Genomic DNA, 26,308 nt, shown 5'->3' on the forward strand with positions numbered 1-26,308 from the left:
TGTTTACGCTGACTTTCTGCCTGCCTCGACCCAGCCTGATCTGACTATTCGACTCCTTCACGCCTTGCACTGCGACCTTCTGTCCAAAGACTTTACTCTACAGTCGTGCCCCTCTGCCTATCCAGAACTCCCATCTTGCACCTCTCGTTTAAGTCCAGGTGGCATCCAAGTAAGCCGAGGGCTCCTCCCGAGGCCCAAAGGCGGTCACACTACTGGTGAAGCACGAGCCGAGACCAGGGTGCCTGGTGTTTGTTCTGGTGTTGGGTGCCGACCGTGACAATTTTAAAGCAATTCTTAGGCAATTTGAAACAGTATTATACAATACCAGCTCTGATTAACAGTAACTCCTGTAACGGTAATAGTAATTATTTAATTACCTTGCACGCCAGGAGTTCCGTGAAATTCGCAAAAAGGAAGCTAGCTGGTTCAATCAGTACCTGAGGAAAAAAGGAAGGTTTTTTATCAAGCGGTAATCAGAATTCTGAAGTTACATTGATTAATACACAATAATTATAGGAAACATTTCTAACTATTGTGGTCATTCATACCTTTTGGTTTGATACAATCTAGTTTCCCTATCCACCGTGCTTTTCTTTGGAGCAATAGTTTTCTCCAATCTCCTCCTCTTGGGGGTCTATTAACCACCTCTAGAACTTTCCATCTTAATTGGGTCACATGATTGTTTGCCTCAGAAAAATGTCTAGAAACTGGAGTGTCAGTGTGTGTATTAGCTTCAAAATTCCTAATAGTATTTTTATGCTCTTTGATCCGTGTGTTCACTGTTCTGATAGTTTTGCCCACGTACAGCATTCCACATGGGCATTTTAGCAAATAGACCACGTGGGTACTGATACAGGTAGCAAATGTTTTCAAGATTATTTCAGTACCTCGTCTAATTGTCTTTTAATTTCAGCATCATATTTAGTTTTGTCCATTACAACAACAGCGCGCCTTTTGTCGGCTTTTTTAATCACAATATCATGGTTATTCATAAGGGTATTAAGTGCTTCCCTTTCGTGCCTGGTTAAATTGGGTTTGCTTTGACTCTTCCCTTTGCCCCAAACCTTGTTTACTTCAGAGTTAACCACTCTGGAAAAGGTATTCAGACTGTCATTATCTATGTCTGGTCAAAAATTTGATTTTTTTGTGAATCTCTGCCGTGCAAGGTAATTAAATAATTAATATTACCGTTACAGGAGTTACTGTTAATCAGAGCTGGTATTGTATAATACTGTTTAAAATTGCCTAAGAATTGCTTTAAAATGTTGTTTAAAGGCATCTACATGCTTCTCGTTACCCTTTAAGTAGGCATTATTCTTGCAGTACTTATGATTTTGTATTGTGCGACCAGGGATAGGCTGCGGTAATTTCCCTGATATGGACTCTAACTGGACTTTAAAAAATTAACTCTTGTTTCTAACATTTGCAATGAATGAACTTTTTCTATTTTGTATTTTTTCTATTTTGTATTTTTCCACCATACCATTGAACATCACTTACAATGGGTTAATTGGGGGAGGTTCCTGGAAGGAAGGAGGAGGGTATATAATCCTTTGCACTTTGTACACTTGAAAAAGGGCTCTGACCCGAAACATGTAGTGTTGTACACTGCTAAATAAAGAAAGCACTTGCAGTTTGAAATCACTGCCTTGGAAGCTGTTTATTCCATCTACAATTACTTTTGAAAACTTTTCATAACCCCTTTTTACTTTGTTTTGGATAAATGATATTTTCTCTAGTAGCATGTTTTTGCAATTTACTATATATTCATATACTTTTATTTTCAGAATTGTGGGGTCTTGGCCCACTTCTACCCGAATAACATTTGGTACTGGCCATTAGCAAAGGGGTTGCCTGTAAGCATCCTCCATACTTGCAGCAACCCCTCACTCAAAGTTTGGCTTAAAGGGAGAGGTTTTATATTACCTAGTCAAATGATAAGAGATTGTAAGAGATCAAAATGAAAAAAATAATATATAGTGATTAATGTACCCCCTCCTGTAAAAATAAGTGGTTCTATGACTGTATAAGGGATGTGATTTATTTAGACCTTGCTAAAGCATTTGATACAGTGCCACACAAACGTTCGGTGGTTAAATTAAGGAATGTTGGCCTGGAACATAGGGGCAAATTTACTAAAGAGTGAAGTGACTAACACTGGCGAAAATTCGCCAGCGTGGCGTCATTTCGATACTTCGCCAATTTACTAACGGTCGCTGGCTTAATTTCGCTAGCGAAGGAGTTAGACTCTAGCAGTACTTCGCTCCCTAACGCCTTGCAAATTTTTGTGCCCCAAAAAAGTCCCAAAAAACGCTGGCATCTTTTCCTCTTTTCAGGGTGATAGGCTGCAAAAGAGCGTAAATTTTTTTTTGGGTAACCCGCTTCCCCCCTACATTTCCTAACATATGGCACATAAACTATACAGTGGGCTCATGTGTAGGGCAATATTACAACTCTATTTTCTTTTATTAAGGTTTCCCAGGGCTTGTGTAGTGTAATGTATTTGCTGCAACATATTTGTCCATTTAACTTTAACTTCCCACTGTATGCAAATTAGGCAACGCTAACGCAACTTCGCATTGCTTGGCGCAGTAACGCTAGCGCAACTTCTCCAGTGTTCAGCGCTCTGGACGCAACTTCGGATTTTAGCAAATTAACGTTGGCCTGCCGAAGTGTTGCGATGTGAGCGAAGCCGTCGCTGACAAATTTTTGGAGGTTAGTAAATTTGCCCCATAGTATTTGTACCTGGATAGAGAACTGGCTAAAAGATAGACTACAGAGAGTGTTGGTAAATGGAACATTTTCTTATTGGACCAGTGTTGTTAGTGGAGTACCACAGGGTTTTGTACTAGGTCCCTTGCTTTTCAACTTGTTTATTAATGACTTGGAGATGGGCATTGAAAGTACTGTTTCTATTTTTGCAGATGATACTAAATTGTGCAGAACTATAGGTTCCATGCAGGATGCTGCCACTTTGCAGAGTGATTTGTCTAAGTTGGGAAACTGGGCAGCAAACTGGAAAATGAGGTTCAATGTTGATAAATGCAAGGTTACGCACTTTGGCAAAAATAATATATAAGCAAGTTATACACTAAATGTGTGTTGGGAATTTCGTTAAATGAGAAGGATCTAGGGGTTTTTGTAGATAACAAGTTGTCTGATTCTGGGCAGTGTCATTCTGTGGCTACTAAAGCAAATAAAGTTCTGTCTTGCATAAAAAATGGCATTAACTCAAGGGATGAAAACAAAATTATGCCTCTTTATAGGTCCCTGGTGAGGTCTCATCTGGAGTATGTGGTGCAGTTTTGGACTCCAGTCCTTAAGAGGGATATAAATGAGCTGGAGAGAGTGCAGAGACGTGCAACTAAACTGGTTAGAGGGATGGAAGACTTAAATTATGAGGGTAGACTGGCAAGGTTGGGGTTGTTTTCTCTGGAAAAAAGGCACTTGCGAGGGGACATGATTACACTTAAGTAGAAGCACATTAGAGGATATTATAGACAAATAGCAGGGGACCTTTTTACCCATAAAGTGGATCACCGTAACAGAGACCACCCCGTCAGGACAGTGAGGTTGTGGAATGCACTGCCGGGTGATCTTGTGATGGCTGATTCAGTTAATGCCTTTAAGAATGGCTTGGATGATTTTTTGGACAGAATATCAAAGGCTATTTGGATACTAAACTCTATAGTTATTATAGATATGGGTATATATAAATTATGTGAAAGTAGGGAGGGGTGTGTGATGGACTTTTTCTTTTTTTAACCCGATTTAACTATGTAACTATGTAACTAACTATGTAAGGGCATGAGGCAGAAAACCAATTACTTTTATACAGATCCTGGAATGCTTCATTATTTATTATAATCAATATGACAGAAATATGAGTCATATGATAGAAATTACATTCATAAGCACTGAAATTACATCACTGAGCAACATTTAAAAGGATATACAGATAAAGTTTATAAGGATAAGTATATAAATATAAGTATTATATATGTATTATATAAAGATATAATATATAGTGAATAAAATACCCCCTATTGTAAAATATAAGTTACATGGAACTCCGAGGTTAAGGTCATGGAACTCCGAGGTTAATTCTAATATCCTCATATTTTGCATCAGGGGGCACTTCATTTATTATAATACACAAGTTTCAGTGAGTCATGTGACAGAAATGAGATCACTACTCTCATCTTATAACTGATGACATCACTAAGCACCATTTAGAAGGATATAATTTACAGGATATTCATGGCTCTTATGTATTATACAGTATAAGCATATGGTATGTTCAACTGTTAATTGAGACAACAGATTGCAGTGAAACAAAAGCTATGCATTATTGATCATTATTGAACATTTTCCATTGCAGCTTCTTTTACCCCAAAATTCCTAACAGTAACTGCAAGTAAAGGTGACAACACCACCCTTGTTTTTCTGAAAAAGAACCCAATAAATTCAGATGTTCTGATCTACAAAAATGGTAAGTAAACTACAGTGCTTTGACAATTCCCTGCTAACATCTCTTAAAATTGTAGGTGGGGGTTATAAAAATAGGTATGGCAGATCCAAAAGAGGCTTGAGGCTGTGGAGTAAAAGAAGTCCAGTCGAGATTCTGACACAGAATTTAGATTTTAATAATTTTGATAACCGATCATCTTTCACAAGGTGTGGGCGAATTTGGAACTAGGGGTAGACAGTAGAGGTACCTAGGGCACAATAATTTTTGAAAAATTGTTAGTATGATTTTTGTAGTTTTGAATTGTGCAATTATCCAATTAATTGGACAACGTTATATATTTTAATTAAAAAAAAAAAAAGCTTCATCTGCCATTATCTCTGCCAGACATTTGTTATTGGTGTGGTGGGACCATAAGGAGTGAATTGTCACTCTTGTCTTTGATGCCAAATCTCCTTGATCCAGTTCTGAGCATGAGAGGACAACTAATGAATGTTGCAAGAGGAGTGCACTTTAAATATAAGTAACGTTACAATTTCTGAACTACTGTGAGCAACTTTTCTGTTTTTCTGTTTAGTGACATTTTATGATACTGTGCCAAAACACGAAGTGCCACATGTGCTTGAGCTCACCTTATCGAATGTCCAGCCAAAGGATGCAAGTGTATACCGAGTTACATACATGGGAGGGAACATTTTTAACACTGCTTTCACCAGACTAATTGTAAGAAGTAAGTCCAGTAATAAGTGTTATGATGTATAGTGTACACAAAAGTGATAAATATATATTTTACTTTTAATGAATGACTTCAATCCTACATTGAATTATAGTGATGGTAACATTATGCTGTTGGGCTGAATTTCATAAACATGGACTGGGTACCTGCAAAGATACAAAAGAATGAATGGTGGAAAAATACATGTTGCAGTGTGGAAAATAAAGTTCATCCCTCAGCAGGACAAATATCCCAGTCAAAAGCCAGATTAACCCTGGAGTGGTTTAGGAATATCCTACAATTAATAATAAACTGTAATTTATGCATTATATTGCTAATTTTGATTTGAAAGATGAATGTGGAAAACCAATAATTCTGTCAGTAGAAATGTCATACATAAAATATTCATATGTACTTTATATGTTCTCTTTGATTTATTAAATTATCTGTTAGCTCTAGGTATGTATGATCCTGATAGACCCAATCTTAGCTGGTAAACTTTGCATCAGGGATGGAGTCCAAGCTGTCAAAGCTGTTGTAAGGGACACCAATGAAAACTGTGGCAGTTAGGGTTGTGTTGGGACCTATTCAGCCATTCTTTAGCTTGTGATGGGCAAAATTGTCCTGTTTCTCTTTACTGAAAATTCCAGAAAATACATTGAAGTCAAAGGGAGTTTTTTCACAGCAAAACTTTGCAAAAATGTTGGCCATTACTCGATTGTTGGGAACCTCGATGTTTTAGTTTGCATTAGTTGCAATGCCATACATTATACTCCCAGCTCCTATTTACAATAAGTACAGACATAGGGGCAAGGGAACCCTGTACATTTACCACTATCCAGGTATAAAGCACAAAGCTCCCTTCCTGCAGTGTACTCTGCTAGTTTAGATTTTTTTATCTTAGACTCACAATTGAGGTGTGTTGTAAACATGTGGCCATGTACTACTCTCATCATGCCCAATTGGGAGCACATGCAATTTTAGTTACAGCAGAAGCATTTTTCAGGCAAAATGTCATGGTTACATGGTTGAACTTGATGGACGTGTCTTTTTTCAACCTAACTTACTATTTTACTATGTTATGTGTAACTTGCAATATTCCTAGTACCAGTAGCTTCCTCTCTCAGTGGTTTTCCCATTTTCAGTTTCAAATGTTAAACTCAAGACAATAAGGCTTAAAATAAACACTCTCCCTTGTGAAAATAAGCCTTGCAAATGCTTTTAGTATATGTACTGTGCATAAAGTTTAGTATTCTGTTTAGAATTCAGCAAAAATTCTGACATTTGGCCAAATCTTTAATTGAATTCTGCATTTGGAGCAGCCCTAACAATTACCATAGTATTTTATTTTTCTTTTGAGAGTAATGTATTTTAAAATGAATTTGTTTTACAGGGTGCCCATCTCAGAACTGGGGGCCGCAATGCAAGAACAATTGCTCTGAGTGTCAGAACAGTGGTGTATGTCACGAGGACACTGGGGAATGCATCTGCCCACCAGGATTTATGGGGACAACATGTGAAATGCGTAAGTAATATTCAACTTTTCCACTTTTTACAAGGAAAACATTACATGTAAGTTTCCAGCTTTACATTTAAACAGACAAATGAAGCAGAGGGGTTGAGGTCTGACGCCGATAAAGATCAACCCTGAGCATAGAATAAATAGGTCTTGATCAATGTTCTCCATTTATGTGGATACAGACCAACATGTACGATCAGTTAAAGCAACAGTAACACCAAAAAATAAAAGTGTTTTAAAGTTGTGAAAATATCATGTACTGTTGCCCTGCACTGGTAAAACTGATCTGTTTGCTTCAGAAACATTACTATCATTCATATAAACAAGCTGCTGTGTAGCAATGGTGGAAACTGAAAAAAGTCTAAATGACACAGGTTGTATAGTGGATAACAAATAACACCATGATGTTCTACAGAGCTTATCTGCCATCTGCTGTGTAACTTGAGCCTTTCTATTTGAATAGCTTCCCTCATAGCTGCACAAGAACCTATTTATATAAACAATAGTAGTGTTTCTGAAGCAGACACAGCAGTTTTACCAGTGCAGGTCAACATTGCATCATATTTTTATTACTTTAAAAGACTTTGTTGATGTTACTGTTCCTTTAAAACATGTGTTGTGCACAGCGGTAAGCTTTTCCATCTACCTCATAATTTCATGTATCTACTATAAAAACTTGATTATCTGAACAGATTACATTGTATCTAAATAACAACATTATTTGTTCGTTCTTAAAAAAAAAATAAAAAGGCCCATGCCTTATGATAAAGAAACAAATAGGCCACTTTGTCCACTTTTGCATTCCTTTATCCTGACTGCTTGTTTTCTAGCATGTGATGATAATAAATTTGGTGTAACGTGCAAAGAAAGCTGCAAGGGAAATGAAGGATGCAAATCACATATGTTCTGCCTTATGGATCCATATGGCTGTTCTTGTGCCTCAGGCTGGAAAGGGCTCGTGTGTGATGAAGGTACATTATATTACAACTGATACAATTATGTCAATAATAATATGAATGCATTTTAATGTTACTATTATGGAAGGTTTAGCTGCCACTTTGTGCATACAGTCTTCTGTTTCATGTTCCCACACTTAGCAGGGAAGTCTCAAGTGCAACACCGGGGTTGCCTGGAACAGTGTGGGGTGGGGGCTCAGCCTGTTGGTCAGTGAACTGAGGTACATGTAAATAGCCATTTGCTCTCCTAGATAAACCTAAAAGCCCAAACAGAGATCAGTTAGGGTTATTGAGGTTCATATGCATATGCTGTCTCAGATATACTTGGAACTGTGACTGAATGGTATACTAATATTTTCTTATATCTGTACATACTGTATATACCGATGTACATATGAGCTTAGGGGGTATAACAAAAGGTAAGACCTTATAATACAGCCCCGGGAATGAAATTGTTAAGGTGTCCTTCTTCTCTAAATGCTCCTGCTTAGTATATAGATCCATATCAGGGATGCTGTATGGTTTATTATCTAACATGCATAAGAATCTAGAGTTATGTATATATTTATTATCCTGTCACTTGTAAATGTATATGATGGCAATACACTTATTTCTGTTTCTCTCTTGCTAGCTTGTCCAGATGGCTTTTATGGACCTGACTGCAAGCAGAAATGTCTTTGTAATAAAGGAACTTGTAATAGATTTAAGGGGTGCATTTGCCCACAAGGCTGGCGAGGGCTGCATTGTGAAAATGAAGGTAAAGCAAGGTAACATTGTAATAAGTCCCTTTCCATGGAGATGGTTTTGTCATTACATTATCACAGGGCCACCGGGCTGCCACTTTTAAGAATTTAATGCTTTTAGAGCTTTTGACCCTAGTAAGGATTTAGGGAAAATCCACAGATTGTTTTGGATTTTTTAATTTTCTTAAATAGAAAAGGTGTCATCTGTATTTGAGATAGGATCTGTACAGGAAACGACAGACCTGCAGTTCTGATTGAAGGAAGAAATGTGGACTCTTGCACACTTATGGACATGATTAAAGGAATTGTTCAGTTTAAAAATACAAACTGGGTAAATAGATAGGCTTTGCAAAATAAAAACATGTTTTCAATATTAGTTAGGCAAAAATGTAAAGCATAAAGGCTGGAGTGACTGGATGTCTAACATAATAGCCAAAACACTACGTTCTGCTTTGCATATAACTAGATATGGTATGAAGCAAAATATTCTACTTCCATATGTTACAAATGGCCCACAGAAACATACACATTTAAAGATGATTCTTAAAGATATTTTGATGATCCCAACACAAAAGTAACATATATTGGTGGCAACAGTGATTTATCCTTATAATGTCCTAAGAATATTATTTTTCTTGTTACATCCACCTCATCAGCATTAATCTTTACCATTGGCTCTCTATACATTATTGATATCTTCAGCAATAATCTTTACCATTGGCTCTGTATACATGATTGATATCCTCAATGATGTAGATGTTAAAGAATTGGAAAATGCCTAATATTCATGCCAGAGAAATTGTAACTACTGTATTTTGTTAGAACAACTCACATGAACATTCCTGTGTTTAGTGTGGATCCTATAGACCTGCAGTTCTGCTTACTAGACTGCAGCCATGTGGCCCAAATAGTCTTTTTAGGTTGCAGTCACTTGCAACTGTAACACTTGGGTTGCAGTAGATAAGATCGATTTGGGTTTTGTCAAAACTTTTGATACAATGCAGGATAAATGTGGGTGGCTAAATAGCAGATGAGATACAATATTGATAAATGTAAGGTTATGCATCTGGGATGTAAATATATGCAAGCCACTTATACCCTTAATGGGACTAATCATTTTGCTGTTTTGGTCTCTGGACCTGGTTTCCTTGTACTCTAGGTTCCACAGTTTGGCTCCATAGCATTAATTGTGACATTGATTAACTAATCTTTTTTTCCTGCACTGCAGGTTCTGCTGATATTCCACCAGCAATTTTGGAAACTGAACAAGCATTAGAGCTAAATTTAGGTGCACCATTCAGTCTCACTTGCAAAGCCACTGGTCAACCATTGCCAGTAAAGCAGGATTTCAAGCTGTTCAGACAAGATGGAACAGTTCTTCAGGTTGGTCATCACCGTGTTTATTTGTAGAGCACCACTAAGTTATGCAACCCTTTACAAAAATATTAATATACAGAGAACTTGTAATACAGTAATATACAATAATGGCATAATGAAAATGTAGAATTAGAGAGTATACACCCTCCCCTCACACACACACTCTTTGGGGCAGATTTATTAAAGGTCAAAATGAAAATTTGAATTAAAAAAAAATTGAATTTCGAGCTAATTTTTTGTGTAATTCAACTAGGGAAAAAATTCAAATTTAGAAATTTATCATGTACTGACTCTTTAAAAATTCGACTTCGACCATTCGCCATTCAAAACCGGGCGAATTGCTGTTTTAGCCTATGGGGGACCTTCTAGAAGTCAATTGGTGGATTTTGAAAAATTGACGTTTTGGGGGGAAATTTCAAATCGTACGATTCTAATTTGATCAAAAACTGACCTATTCGGGCAAAAAAAAGCTTTGATTTAATTTCGGTTGGTCTTTTTGAATTCAAATGCCGAAGTTTTTCAAATTCGAAATTCGACCCTTGATAAATCTGCCCCTTTGTGTTAGAATGAAGTCACAATTGATATGCAATGTTTATTGCAGCATTTGCATCCTAAGAGGACCATGGATTTAGTGCTACCTCTGTGGTGGCAGTAATTCCAAGCTTTCCTTGCATCAGTGCATGCATGTTTGCATAATTCATCAGAACAGTTTGGATGGGGGTCATAGGTGTTGCTACAAATTGTTAAGAGAACTTATGGACACGTACCTTTGTGAATGGTATCAATGTGTGCACAATTTTACATCCATTTTAGCTCTTACAAATTTTTGTATTACTGTACTTGTTATTCCTTTAAAATGCACATTTCATAGCTATTATCTTCAACAGGCTGTGTCAGTTACTACCAAAAATCAGGAGGTGATTGCACTCTTTAAGGGGGAAGAAATTAAGCAAATACATTCAGGTATTTGGATATACAGTGTCAAGACAGTTGCTGGGATGACTGAGAAGCATTTCAGTATTTTTGTTAAAGGTAAGGCACTCATTGTACATCTACTCATCAGCCCTGTAGCATCAGCTTATATGACAGGAAAACCTCATTTTATACTTGATAATTTGTAATGACCCCTAAGCTTAGCGTCTCATCAGCTGCCCAAAGCACACTGAGCATGTGTGTGTGTCACAGCCACTCCAAACAGAACAGAAGTCATGATGGGAAACTCTTGTGAAAATCTTGAAGGACTGTATTATTATTACTACAGAGCAAGGCCAAAACTAGGGGTAGGCAGAAGAGGCACCTGCCTAGGGCGCATTGATGGTGAGGCACTGGGTAGGTACCTGTTAACCTCTAATCCGGGTTGTCGTCCTCCCTCTGCCACTCGTGCCTCCCCTCCTTCCCCTCTGTCTCTGTCACTCTCCCCTCCCTCCTCTGCCCTTCCCCCTCCACTGCTCTGGCCATATTCATTTTTAGGGTTTAGTTTTCCTTTAAGTTAGGGTCCTATTTATATATATATATATATATATATATATATATATATATATATATATATATATATATATATATATATATATATATATATATAATTATAAGATGTCATGACAGTGGAGGGGAAAAAAATCTACTCTGAAATTGAAACCCATAGCAACCACTCAACAATTAGCTCTGGCCAGTCAACGGCAGCAGCGTTAATGAAAGAAAAATTCTGTTTGCTAAGCGTTAGTACCCCACAACAAAATGTATTTCTGTTTTGTGACTCCCCTTCCATGTTGTCAGCAATTTCTATTAAAAAAAATTCATAACAAATTTTATAACTATTTACTTTATTTACTTCCTTCCTAACGAAACTTTAACTTACTTACGCTAAAGTCAATTTAAATTTGTGGGTATATAAAGGTCATATGTACCGTATATACTCGAGTATAAGCCGAGTTTTTCAGCATCCAAAATGTGCTGAAAAAGTCTACCTCGGCTTATACTCGGGTCAGCGGGCAGTAGCTGAGATTGCAGTCACATTTAATCATTCCTATACCAACAGTTCGCTTGGGGAGAGACTGCAATATCACACAGTGCCCTCTGTTGGTTATATGAAAGAATAACAGTGCGCCCTCTGTTGGTTATATGAAAGAATAACAGTGACTGCAATATCACACAGCGCCATCTGTTGGTTATATGAAAGAATAACAGTGCACCCTCTGTTGGTTATATGAAAGATTAACAGTGACTGCAATATAACACAGTGCCATCTGTTGGTTATATGAAAGAATAACAGTGCACCCTCTGTTGGTTATATGATAGAATAACAGTGACTGCAATATCACACAGCGCCATCTGTTGGTTATATGAAAGAATAACAGTGCGCCCTCTGTTGGTTGCAGTGACTGCAATATCACACAGTGCCCTCTGTTGGTTATATAAAAGAATACAGTGCCCTCTGTTGGTTATATGAAAGAATACAGTGCCCTCTGTTGGTTGCAGTGACTGCAATATCACACAGTGCCCTCTGTTGGTTATATGAAAGAATACAGTGCCCTCTGTTGGTTGCAGTGACTGCAGTATCACACAGTGCTCTCTGTTGGTTATATGAAAGAATAACAGTGACTGCAATATCACACAGCGCCCTTTGTTGGTTATATGAAAGAATAACAGTGACTGCGATATCACACAGCGCCCTCTGTTGGTTATATGAAGGATTAACAGTGATGGCAATATCACACAGCGCCCTCTGCACATGGTAGTGGGACAGTGGGACAATGCACACAGTAATCCGTTTGGCAATTCTCTGTCACCATCAACTTTGCAAAGAAGTCCGGTTGATCGCTGGGGGGGTCGCTTTGGCGGAATGTGCGTTGCTGGGAGACAGGGCTGTAGTTGTTTCTAGGCTTATACTAGAGTCAATAAGTTTTCCCAGTTTTCGTAGGTAAAATTAGATACCTCGGCTTATACTCAGGTCGGCTTATACTTGAGTATATACGGTATGTATTTACAGTATTAGTGATTAAAGAGACAGAGATCCTCTACTGTCCTAGGCCATGAGTCCACCCTAAAACAAATGTGGCATGAGCTTCAAATTTAAAAAAAGTGTAAATAAGATATGTTTAATAGTTACAACTTGTAAACATAATCCAACTTTTAATATAACAAAACACCGTCATTTTGACTTTTGCTTATGGTGTCACTGACATAATAATGTTGAGGATGTAGCTTCATTGTATTATTTTACTGGCGAAATAGATTTTGATGAAAAGGGTAATGAATTGAAATTTGCACACTTTGATTTAGCGGATATATGATAATTCGCCTGAGCAACCAGGATCAGATTGGCTTCCATTACGTATACTCCTGGCTGGGTATTGCCTACCTACATAAGTTTTGGATTTGGTTTTTGTACATACAGTAACCCCTTACCTTCTTAAAAATGTATATTATATTCTAATGGAGTACTGTAATAAAAAGTATTTTACTGGTCTGTATGTACACTTATTGTTCACATGCTTAAAAACAAACATCTGATTGGTTGCTATGGGTGACAAGACCAGGGAAAACATAGTGAATTATATTACCGAAAGGGGTTAAGATTACTACAATCAGAGGGTCACTTAATAATACTGTATGATGCAAATTGTGAAACCCATGAATCCACAGAACAAGATAACTCTTTATATTTTAATCTGTTTTCAGCTCCACCAAGGACTGAGAATATGCCAAAGCTAAATAGCAGTGGACCCCATTATCTTATTATTGAGGTCAATGCTGATCCCTTCAAAGGAGATGGTCCAGTTATATCAACAACTCTCTTATACAAGCCTTCCTTGATTACAACATCCGGGCGGAACATAGAGGGTAATTTGTCATTCTGAATTTCTTAGAATAAAACTGTATCACACTATACTGCTCTAAGATTCTAACCATTTTTGCAAGGAATGATGCAGTTTATACAATATGCCAGCTGCATTTTCTATTTTTCAAGTAACTTGTAATATCAAGTATAGACAGGGCTATAAAATGTATTACAATGCACCAGATTGTATTGGTGATGATTTGGTTTGGTATTGGTGATGGTTGGATTGGTATTGGTTCCATGATTTGATATTATAAATTAATTTGTTACCAGTGCTTCTAGACTACAGAGACTGTTTTCACATAAAGATGCTATAATACGATGCCAACATAGCCATTTCTCTGTATTAAGCACAATTCATGATAGAAAGCTTAGTTTGCATTTCAGTGGCAAAATCTGCTGTGTATGCCTGGAATGATGCAGTGGTTATATGCGCATTACAGCTTATAGCAGTATCTGTGGCAATTACACCATGAGATACCCCATGTACCATCGCCCATAACATTTTCCAGGGCTTGTGAAAAATTTGGGTAATAAAAATTTTTGATATTTCTATCTTTTTATAGCAAAGGTTTGTAAACCTCTAGTATTTACACATTTTTCCTTGCCAACCCCCCTCACTTTCTTGAATAACGATTTCCATTGCTGCCCACTTTTTTGGATAAATGTGCATTACAAGTTTACATAGCAATCCTATAACATTTGGCCTGCACAGGAATACTTTTTAACTGAGTTTTTGTCAGTATCACTGAATTTGTGAGGATTGTAACCATATTTTTCAAATACTGTATTACTATACCTTTCGTTTTTAGTTCCTTTTAATGAAAAACTGATTAAACTTGAAGATTTGGAAGCACAAACAGAATATAAAGTTTGTGTTCAACTGAGGCGCCCAGGAGAAGGAGGAGCTGGGCAAACAGGCCCTGAAGCTGTCTTCACAACAGATCCACCATGTAAGCACTCCTGTCTGTGTGTATGTGTTATAGAAGCAAACTGTGCTTCAGATTGATACAGAAATTACCAAGGTCAGATCATATAAAGAAAAAAAAACTTCAGTGATTATAATCTCTAAGGGTTACTTGACATGATATCTGATAATACTTCTAAATATTTATTTAGCACTATTTATGGAATTTTTAGCAAAAAATGTCCTAGTTCTGAACATTCCTAAATTACTAAATCTTTGCTAAATCTGCTATCACCAGATAAAAAATTACACAGCTTCAGCTGTGTATGTAAATGTAATGTAAATACTGTCCCTGTGTTAGATGATGAAAATGTGCATTACAATGCATTCTATTCAAATCATCTACTTTCTATGAATAGGGTTTCCACCTGCCTGGTACTTTACCGGCCTGGCCAGTAAAAATTATGATTGATGCCAATGCTATTACTAGGTAAGAAAGATAAAAATTTAAGAAGGAGGTTATTTTTTCCAAAAAAGGTCCCAACCCTACTTATGAAGGTCCTCTTGAGTCAACTTAATATTTTTTAATATTAATATACCAAAACTGCTTGTCCTCCAAATTTTCTTATACATCTCTATTTAATGCAGGTCTTCCCTCTCCAAAGGGGCTAATGTTGCTCTCTAAAAGTCAGCATTCCCTGAACTTGACATGGATGGCAGAATTTGAGAACAATGAGGAAGATCGTGTATACGAAGTGGAATATAGTAAAGTAAACACTACTGAATCACCTCAATACAAAAAAATGAGAGGAATTCAATCTGAAATTATTATTGATGGCTTGGAGCCAAGATCATTATACCAATGCAGGGTTCGACAAAACACAAATTCACAGGGGGAATGGAGCGGGATGTTGCTTGCTTGGACATATAGTGACAGTAAGATTACTTATATTACTGCTCTTTTATCATGCCAGTAATGATGTTATGCAGTTTTCCTATTTTTAATGTATTTTAGTGAGAGTGATTCATTGTCTGGATTAACTGTTTCAAAATGTTTTCCTAAAAATATAAAAGGTAGTGCAGGAAGCTTTGCTCTCTGTCTTAGACCATGTTAAAGTGATTGGTATCCATTTGAAAGCTGCCATTTGCAACCAGAAAAACTCCAACTTTCTGTTTATTCCCAGGCCCAGATTTCTACTCCGGCTGCCCCAGGCCAGAGGGTCACTCATGAGCGTGCCCCCCGTCGCAAGCACCCCCCATGAGCGGGCGTGCATGCACAGCCACTCTTCATAGTACCGGGGATTAGGTGCGCAGCAGCTTTTTTCCCAGTGCTTCCAACAACACTTAATTACAGATCGGTGGCATGCTGCCCCTATAATCATGCTGACCTAAGCCTTGCCACAAATCTGGGCCTGTTTATTTTTCTATTAGTAACAGAGTATATAGTAGTTATTTTGTTGTAATAGTGTGATAAATAATAATAATACAGTAATGGCAAAAAAAGCACTGCTCTATAAGGGATAAGCTGCAATGGTAACTTTTTTTGTTGGTCACAACAAATCACCCAGAAATAATTTTTTTTCTTTAAATGTGTTTTCTGAGAAAATGTCAACAACATGGGTGATTACCAAACTAAAATCTTGCCCATTAGAATTTGCATTTCAGGTTATTGGTTGATTTAGCTGGATGCAAAATTTGGTGAACAATGTAAAAAGATAAAGATCCACCAGACTTCCACATAAAAATCCAGATTATTTCTGGACCTCCTTAACTGGAGACTGTGCAATAACAATATCATGTCTGGCAGTCTTTTACTGATAAGGAACACAGAGTTGTGTAATAGTGATATAAAACCTTATTACTGCCAGCCACAAATATGGATTCATGGCCGCAGGAAGAAAATCATGGCATGATCATAAAAGTTATCAGAAAGTCACACTGCTAAGTAGGGGCATGGCTGTACAGTATAGCAAGAGAATAAAACTCCGGACACTCAGGACACTCACTCTCAAAGAAGCACCCTCTCATGCTTGGGAGCAATGGAACCCCCTTGAGACAACAGTATTCAAATGAATATGTATTTTAATGTGTATTCAGTCCTTTCTGCAGTACAGTGATTCTTCATTATGGAAGTGATGCATTGTGATGACTGTTTACCCCAGTGCCGGGCCAGGCGCTCCAAGCAACCCAGCCGTAGTCGTGCGCAACCAAATACGCCCGTGCGTAACTGTGCGCAACCAAGGACGCGCGTGCGTAACCGTGCGCAACCAAGGATGCGCGTGCGTAACCGTGCGCACCCGAGGACAGTTATGCGCAAAGCACTTTGACTTGAGAGAGGGCACCCATTTTTCGCTTGCCGGACTAGGGGTCGGCTGCATGTGAGGTACCGTGCTTGGCGCCCCCCCCCAAGCTTTGCGCCCTAGGCACGTGCCTCTTCTACCTACCCCTAGTTCCAGCCCTGGTTTACCCACAGGGCTACCGTCAGCTTCATCCTTACATCGTTTGACTTTGATCTATGAAAATATTAGGGGGAAAGGTGATAAACTCCTTTTTGCATTAGCAAAACTGACAGCTTAATTTTCAGTAGTGTGTATTCACCCCCCTGTTAAAGAATGTTGTGTGAAATGATGGGGGATGTCAAAATACAGAAGAAAGGACTTCCAGAGACCTTACCCCAATGTCTATTAGGAAAGCTAGTTTGTGCTTGATTTCTATCTTGATTTTGCGTTTGTTGGAGCACTTTTTTCTCTTAATCACAGGAAACCATAATTGTACATTTTACAACTAACATGCAATTGTAACATGTATATTTTAATATATCTACAGAAATTCCGCCAGCTCCTGGAAACATCAATGTTTTTAATATAACAGACTCATCAGCTGTTATCACTTGGTCAGTTGCGGAAGGTCATTCAATTTCTTCTGTTATCATCCGCTATAAAATTTTTGGAAACACAGAGTATAACCATGACATAAAGATAAGAAATATTACTATTGTTTACTATCAGCTGAAAGGACTTGAAGCCAACACTCCATACTTGGTTGAGATGTGTGCAGAAAACAATATTGGACAAAGTTTTCCAAACCCTGTACGTGAACTAAAGACACATGAAGAAGAAAAAGGTAAGTGAGACTACAGAATTTACTTTATGTGCTGGTCATGCATGATGTAGAAAGAAGATATTTCTAAAAATGTATATATAGGTATGGGACCTATTATCCAGAATGCTTGGGACCTGGGGGGGTTATGGATAATGGAACTTTCAGTAATTTGGATCTTCATACCTTATATCTACTAAAAATAATGAAAACATTAATTAAACCCAACAAGCTTGATTTGGCTCAAATAAGGATTATTATATCTTATTTGGGATAAAGTACATAGTACTGTTTTATTATTACAGAGAAAAAGGAAATCATTTTGAAAAAATGTAATCATTTGAATAAAATGTAGTCTATGGGAGATGGCTTTCCCTTAATGCAGAGCTTTCTGGATAATGGGTTTCCGGATAACAGATCCCATACCTGTAATAGCTACTCACAATGAAAGTAGCATTTTAATGTCATGTAAGTATGTAGCCTGGAAAAATAAAATTGCAGTTGTTTCTTTTCTATAGGTTGTGAGAATAAAATTTACCTTGCTATATGGCATTGCAGACTTTAAAGCCTGAAACTTTAAAAGTATAATGTAGATTGCAACATTCTTAGACAATTGATGGACATCTATTTTGCGTTTACAGCCCACTAATACATATATACACTGACACATCAATAGACTATTTATGAATAGACTTTGAATTGTATGATTTAGCTTGTATATACCACGTGGACTAAATAAATGAACATATAATGATATAATGTAAAACCTATAGCATCATATTTTTATTCAGAACTGAACTGAAGGTAGTTACTGATACAAGAAAACAGGACTACACAATAATTCTACTGTTTAGTATGTCTTTCTGCAAACAATGGAATTAGGGATAAAAAATCTTTGGAACACTTGCAGAATTTTAGTTCCCAGATGAACCACTAGTGAATATAGAAGTTGAACTTCTGCAAAGATATATTTCTCTGTTCCGTATATTTTTCAACTTTCTTTCTAAAATACTATTGCCAGGGGCAAAAGAAGGAAATATGCTGTTAATCGCTATCTTAGGCTCGGCTGGAATGACCTGCCTGACTATTCTATTGGCATTCATCATCATGCTACAACTGAAACGAGCCAACTTCCAGAACAGAATGGCCCAAGCTTTCCAAAATGGAGTAGTAAGCTCCGCTTTCTTTTTTTCTATTCGAATAGCTGTTTCTATTTTTTTGTGGGGAAATAGCATAATGACAAACCTCTCTGAACTGACGTGGTGAAAATATTGATTTATGTCTGTTTGGATTTAACTTAAAAGTAATATAATAAATTATATTGTGATTTTACAGTAACATAAGCATTATACTTTCATTACCATTTGTTTGATCACAAATGCCTTTTGAAATGTTGAGGCCTTTTCCCTAATGTAGAAAAAAAGAGTTTTGGCTGCTCTAGACTCACCCCCTGTATGCTCAATTTAGTGTAGCTCCATTATGATGAACAGGTTGCTCAGCCATCAGCGTTCCCACTGTAATCAATTGTGCAAAAGGATGGAAAGGTGGTACTCCGGTAAAAAGAAGAAGGTGGTTTATTGAAACAGGTAACACACCAACATCATGAGGTGATGTTGGTTTGTGACCTGTTTCAATAAACCACCTTCTTCTTTTTACTGGAGTGCCGCCTTTCCATCCTTTTGCACAAACCGTTTCCCTAATGCTCAGACAGAGGAGTAAGGTATTAAAGGAACAGTAACACCAAAAACTGAAAGGAATAACAATATATATTGTTGCTATGCACTGGTAAAACTGGTGTGTTTGCTTTAGAAACACTACTACAGTTTATATAAACAAGCTTCTATGTAGCCATGGGGTCAGCCATGCAAGCACAGGATACGCAATGGATAACAGATAAGTTCTGAAAAATCCCATTGTGTATAACAGAGCATATCTGTTATCAGTAGTGTGTCTTGTGCCTTTTCTCCTTTTTCAGCTTTGAATGGCTGCCCCATGGCCACAAAGCAGCATTTTTATATAAACCATTGTAGAGTTTCTGAAATACCAGTTTTAACAGTGCAGAACAACAGTACATTAAATTTGCATTACTTTAAAAGACTTTCTTTTTTTGGTGTTACTGTTCATTTAAAGGGATACTGTCATGGGAAAAACATTTTTCAAAATGAATCAGTTAATAGTGCTACTCCAGCAGAATTCTGCACTGACATCCATTTCTCAAAAGAGCAAACAGATTTTTTTTAATTAAATTTTGAAATCTGACATGGGGCTAGACATATTGTCAATTTCCCAGCTGCCCCAAGTCATGTGACTTGTGCTCTGATAAACTTCAGTCACTCTTTACTGCTGTACTGCAAGCTGGAGTGATATCAGCCCCCTCCCTTTTCCCCCCAGCAGCCAAACAAAAGAACAATGGGAAGGTAACCAGATAACAGCTCCCTAACACAAGATAACAGCTGCCTGGTAGATCTAAGAACAACACTCAATAGTAAAAACCCATGTCCCACTGAGACACATTCAGTTACATTGAGAAGGAAAAACAGCAGCCTGCCAGAAAGCATTTCTCTCCTAAAGTGCAGGCACAAGTCACATGACCAGGGGCAGCTTGGAAATTGACAAAATGTCTAGCCCTATGTCAGATTTCAAAATTGAATAAAAAAAAATCTGTTTGCTCTTTTGAGAAATGGATTTCAGTGCAGAATTCTGCTGGAGTAGCACTATTAACTGATGCGTTTTGAAAAAAAATGTTTTCCAATGACAGTATCCCTTTAAGCTTTAGAATAGTCCTAAATGCTGCCCATTTTTTATGCTCATCCTATTTCACTTACAAAAATCTTCTTCCAGAGAGAAGAGCCTGTTGTGCAGTTCAATTCTGGTTCACTCAACCAAATAAGAAAAGCAACGAACAGCCCAGATCCTCTGGAATATCCTGTTTTGGAATGGCATGACATCAAATTCCAAGATGTGATAGGAGAGGGGAACTTTGGCCAGGTTCTTAAAGCCCGAATTAAAAAAGATGGCTTGAGAATGGATGCAGCAATCAAAAGAATGAAAGGTAGGTGTTTTTATTCTATAAAGTAGAGTTGCTATTGCCATCTCCTAAAATTAAGTTAATGCACCTAGTACCTTTTAGTAGACCACTATATGTTAAGGGGGTGGTTCACCTTTAAATTATCTTTTAGTATGTTATATAACGGTATATTCTAAGCAACTTTTCAATTAGTCTTCATTATTTATTTTTTTATAGTTTTTGAATGATTTGCCTTCATCTTCTGACTCTTTACAGCTTTCAAATGGGGATCACTGACCCCATCTAAAAACAAATGCTCTGTAAGGCTACAAATGTATTGTTATTGTTACTTTTTATTATTTATCTTTCTATTCAGGCCCTCTCCTATTCATTTTCCATTAGGGATGCACCGAATCCACTATTTTGGATTCGGCCGGACCCCAGAATCCTTTGAGAAAGATTCGGCCGAACCCCCGAATACTTTGAGAAAGATTCGGCCGAATACTGAACCGAATCGGAACCCTAATTTGCATATGCAAATTAGGGGTGAGAAGGGGGAAAATTTTACTTCCTTGTTTTGTGACAAAAAGTCACGCGATTTCCCTCCCCACCCCTAATTTACATATGCAAATTAGGATTCGGTTCAGCCAGGCAGAAGGGTTCTGCCGAATCCTGCTGAAAAAGGCAGAATCCTGGCAGAATCCTGAACCGAATCCTAGATTCGGTGCATCCCTATTTTCCATTGTCTTATTCAAATCAGTGACTGGTTGCTATTGTAAGTTGGACCTAAGCAACCAGATGGCTGAAATTGCAAACTGGAGAGCTGCTAAAATAACTCAAAGCTATTTAAAAGCTAAATAACTAAAAAAACACAAATAATAAAAAATTACAATCATTTGCAAATTGTCTCCAAATATCACTCTCTACGTCGGTAAAGGATAATTGTAAGAATAGGTCAAACGCAGATTAAATGCTGCAAAATTCCGAGTGCTTTCTATTAACACACTACATGTTTCGAGCAGCGCTCTTTATCAAGTGTAACCAAATCCACAAGGTGCCAAGCATATGAACAGTTAACCCCACCCATCCAATTAATGATGCAGGTAGCCACTGCTAGGAGGGAACCATTTTTTCAACCCTACCCACCATTCAAAATATTAAACAGTACAAAGTTCATAAGTCAAAAAAAAGTTCATGGAAGTCCATTTCACTGTGCAAGTGTAGCCCACAGACATGTATATACACAATGTCTTATCAAAGTCCACATTTTTGAAAATGGAAAAATAGAGAAAATCAAACATCAAAACAGAACACTTTTAACCCTGGCACTGCCTTAGAAGCCTGCCTAGAGCATCTTTTGCTTCTACTTAATAATAGGCAACAACATTGCTGCTCATTCTGTAATTAGGGAGAACATCTCTTACCCTTCTGTAGTGCTGCTTAATCAAGAACTTTTCATGATAAAAAAAATGTTAATAAGCGATATTAGAGAATAAACCCTTTTGTAATGCATATTACAAAAAACAACTCACACTTCAATAATCATTTAAACCCTCTGGGTTTAAACTATTCGGTCTCTTAATCAATTTAGCTTCATGCTGTAGTAGTTTTATCATTTATTCCCACCTCTAAATCATACTAGAGTTAAAGTTAATTCAAAAGTGAACAACCCCTGTAATGTTACTTCACGGTATAATACATACAGCGCACAACTATTTTGCTTTCACATGCCTTATATGCATTTTTGACTTGACAGCTGACACTTTATTTAGAGAAATCCAGAAACCATGGGGCAGATGTCAAATTGGCAAATCCAAGATTCACCCACTGATACAGAAGCCCATGTGTACACAACAGAAGGAAAGAAATGCAGTGTTTCTTTTGACAGAGGACTCAGAGCAACATTACTTTGAGGGTTTACTGGTATATTTAGGTGGACCTTTCTGATAAGGCTTACTTAGTTCTAACCTTTCCTTCTCCTTTAAATGATTATAGAATTTGAAATGGTTAAGGAATTATATGTGTTTTTGAAAAGGTTCCGTACTATCTACTAATAAAATGACAGGTAAACAGTTAAGATTTTTAAAAATACATTATCATATCTAGGATAAAATATAATATTCATTTACCTTTTAAATATCATAAAATCTTCCAAACATTTGAAAAAAAATTGCTGTATACCACCAAACATGTAGAATAAGTTAACCATCTTAAAAGTTGCCCACATCAATTAATGCCTTTTTTTTTGTTCGGAGCTTTTAGTAAGAGTTGACACATTTCTTCTATTCTGTTATCAATAGACTATGCATCTAAAGATGATCACAGAGATTTTGCGGGAGAACTAGAAGTTCTTTGTAAACTTGGAAGTCACCCAAATATTATAAACCTTCTTGGAGCATGTGAACACAGAGGTGAGTTTTGATTCTTTCTCCCCACAAACTTCATTTACCATGCAGTCATTTTTTTTTAAAAAATTTCCTGGTATTTATATGGCACCTATACATTTAGACTTTACAGAGATTATACATCATACTGAAGAGAGAAGGTTAGGTGTACATACAGGGGGGGTTACACTGAGTATAAGGGGGGGGCGATTAACTTCTGAAAGTACCCTTTCAGAAGGAAGGAAATAAAGAATTTGTGTTGACTATTGAAAAAGGGGTTTATTGATAAGTTAAATAATCACTTTACCAAGTATTCTGCTTTTTGTATAAATATTTTTTGTTTTAATTTGTAAAGAAAGGTCCCTATACCTATGTAATCATCATTGTCTTTTAGTCATTCATTTTTACTAGGATATCATCAGACAATTTCTACCTATGATCACTACATGAAATTTTCTGTTTTGTTTAGGCTACCTGTATTTGGCTATTGAATATGCCCCCCATGGCAATTTACTCGACTTTCTGCGAAAAAGCAGAGTATTGGAAACTGACCCAGCATTTGCTATAGCCAACAGCACAGCTTCTACCTTGTCTTCACAGCAGCTGTTACGCTTTGCTGCAGATGTGGCCCGTGGCATGGACTACCTGAGTCAAAAACAGGTACGTATTTACATTATATATATTGCAAAAGTGACATAACAGTAATGATTAACAATTATAATAGATGAAAAATACACTTTCCACTTACTGGTGTTCATGCTCATTTTTTAGGTGTATATCTAGCAAAAGAATATGGCTTAATACAACCAGATTAATTTTATCAGATTACCATTGCTATGAAATGTAATACTGATATGCCCTGATTGATTTCAAATGAAGATACATCCAGTACAACCTCTTTCTTCAGACCATTTATAATGTGTTATATATGTATTGCCAAACCATTTCATGCAACTGAGCAGACTGAACATGTGCTGTCCCTTTAGAGGTAGGTATCTGGACAGGCATAGAGTGCTGTGCCCCAGGCTGGTACAGTGAGCTGAAAACAGTTGATGGTGTACAGCATTTTTATTTTATTAGTCTTTGTCTAGATTTACCTTCAATTTAAACATGTCAACATCTGTTTTCCTAATTTTGACAATCTTTTTTCCCCTAGTTTATTCATAGGGATTTAGCAGCAAGAAACATTTTAGTTGGTGAAAACTATGTCGCAAAAATTGCAGATTTTGGTTTATCCAGAGGACAAGAAGTCTATGTAAAGAAAACAATGGTAAGAAAACTAAACTGTGGATATATATATATAAGTTCCAAAGGTGCAATCTGTTTACTCCTTATATATATTTTAGAACACTTACATGTAAGCGTTTCTGTAGTTACCCACGTGGTAGCTTCCGGCCAGCTGGGCTCCGCTCAAGGTCTACAGTGTTCAAGAGGATAGTGGATAGACGGGAGCCTTCAACCACGTGTGAAATTCAATGAAAAATTTTTTTATTGCCAAGTTAACATTAAAAACATGAACAGGTATCTTTCTTGAGACCTTTAACTAAACCATGACATGTCTAGTCACCTGACATGTTTCATGCCTCATTGTGGCACTTCATCTCTTTGCTTGCATATAAAACAATCTGGTGATTGTCGCTATTCCTTGTGTGTATATATATATATATATATAATCCTTAAATGTTCCACACTCCACTTAACATCGATTGACCCAGGTACTACCCACAATTAGTATTATTGATAGAAATTCCAAAATGAGTATATGCACACCAGGTTTTGAAAAGTTTTTAAAAAAATAATCATAGAACAATTAAAAACAGGCCAACGTTTCGGTCTCCAAAAAAGGGGTCTTGATGAAGGTCTAAGATGGAGGCTGAAACGTTGGCCTGTTTTTAATTGTTCTAACAAATATGATTATAGTTTTAAAAATTGATTCAAAACCCGATATGCACCTACTACATTTTGTAATTTATATATATATTGATCTTGGAGCTAAAGCTCATTTTGCCAACAGTGCATCTTTTTTAACATCACCAGAATAATTGTTGACACTACTGTCAGGCATAAGTCTATATCCACTATATTAGCAGAACATTCCACGGGCACACAATGAAGTGCATGTGAATGTAAGGAGCACTGGGAACCCTATAGCATGCAGAGCATTCTTGGCAGAAACCCATGTATGTATGGCTTGCACCCACCTGCAATAAATACTGTAGGTGCTTCAATTCAAAGTTCAGTCTGTAATGCCTCCAAATTCATTAAATAAAGTAAGCAGGAGGAATAATACCATCAGTCCTTAAGATATAGAGCAAGTTTGATGCAAAGTTATTCACAGTGCAGTATGATCTGATTGATAGAAACAAACTTCCCAGCAGTTGTTCTGTACTAAGAGCAAATCCCTTTTTCATCTAGCTCTGACACTATAGAGCATATTTTATGGTGATAGAAATAAAATTTAAGAGTGAGAAAGTATGGTCTTACTGCTATGAATAGCAACAAAAACATTGTAAACTTTGGAAAGATTACCTATATCTTTTTCCACAGGGGAGGCTTCCTGTTCGATGGATGGCAATCGAGTCTTTGAACTACAGTGTCTATACATCAAACAGTGATGTGTAAGTAACTATAGCACTTTAGAAATCAAGCTCACATGACGTAATCATGTGGCTTTTGTCACACTAGGAATAAATGGGTTTCATGGTTTATGGGGAATGCAAGTAGGCTATTATGCTCCTAAAGGAAATGACAAAATCAATTACTAATCAGCAGGAAATAGCAGTTACTAATCTCCTTGTGTGGACTGCACCCAAGCAACCCCATAGGTATATGTATATAATAATAAATAGGATGTATTTTTGAGTCTTATAGCTTTGCAAAAAAATAAAAATAAAGGGAAACCCAAACATAATTCTAAACAACTTTCTATATAAATTAATTGCAGATTTTCTATAGTTTTTAAGTTATCTTTATATAGATTGCTATCAAAAGCAGTGTTTGTCTGCCCCTTTCCATTCTCTGCCCAGATGGCTCATACACACTGATACAATTGTGTTTGCTGGGGAATTAAGACATTGTTTAAAAAGTAACAACCAGGAGTTAAGCAAATAGTCTGCTTTCAATAGCAATTGTTTTTACAAACAACTTTAATTAATTAATTTTGGGGTTCACTTGCTATTTAATTGTGTTTACCGACAATATATACTGTATCTCAGAAGTTCTGAACTGGCTAATGCAGCAATGCATTCAACACTATCAAGTTAGCACTTATTGCAAGTCATATTTAGTAAGACGC

At 37.0% G+C, this 26,308-nt stretch overlaps 1 protein-coding gene across 1 annotated transcript in view; it reads left to right on the forward strand.

Moving 5' to 3' along the window:
* The window catches only part of tek.L (TEK receptor tyrosine kinase L homeolog), a 58,305-nt gene that overhangs the window by 27,851 nt on the left and 4,146 nt on the right, over nt 1-26,308 (forward strand). Inside the window, exons 3-19 of the mRNA XM_018257697.2 lie at nt 4,382-4,492; nt 5,046-5,198; nt 6,577-6,708; nt 7,533-7,673; nt 8,290-8,415; nt 9,630-9,784; nt 10,666-10,810; nt 13,457-13,618; nt 14,429-14,569; nt 15,172-15,459; nt 17,350-17,646; nt 18,644-18,792; nt 20,464-20,674; nt 22,930-23,040; nt 23,483-23,673; nt 24,170-24,283; nt 25,561-25,631. Coding sequence (XP_018113186.1) covers nt 4,382-4,492; nt 5,046-5,198; nt 6,577-6,708; nt 7,533-7,673; nt 8,290-8,415; nt 9,630-9,784; nt 10,666-10,810; nt 13,457-13,618; nt 14,429-14,569; nt 15,172-15,459; nt 17,350-17,646; nt 18,644-18,792; nt 20,464-20,674; nt 22,930-23,040; nt 23,483-23,673; nt 24,170-24,283; nt 25,561-25,631 — 2,698 coding nt within the window. The remainder of the gene's footprint in view (nt 1-4,381; nt 4,493-5,045; nt 5,199-6,576; nt 6,709-7,532; nt 7,674-8,289; nt 8,416-9,629; nt 9,785-10,665; nt 10,811-13,456; nt 13,619-14,428; nt 14,570-15,171; nt 15,460-17,349; nt 17,647-18,643; nt 18,793-20,463; nt 20,675-22,929; nt 23,041-23,482; nt 23,674-24,169; nt 24,284-25,560; nt 25,632-26,308) is intronic.

Source organism: Xenopus laevis, chromosome 1L (genome assembly GCF_017654675.1).
Source record: "Xenopus laevis strain J_2021 chromosome 1L, Xenopus_laevis_v10.1, whole genome shotgun sequence".
Classification (NCBI taxonomy): domain Eukaryota; kingdom Metazoa; phylum Chordata; class Amphibia; order Anura; family Pipidae; genus Xenopus; species Xenopus laevis.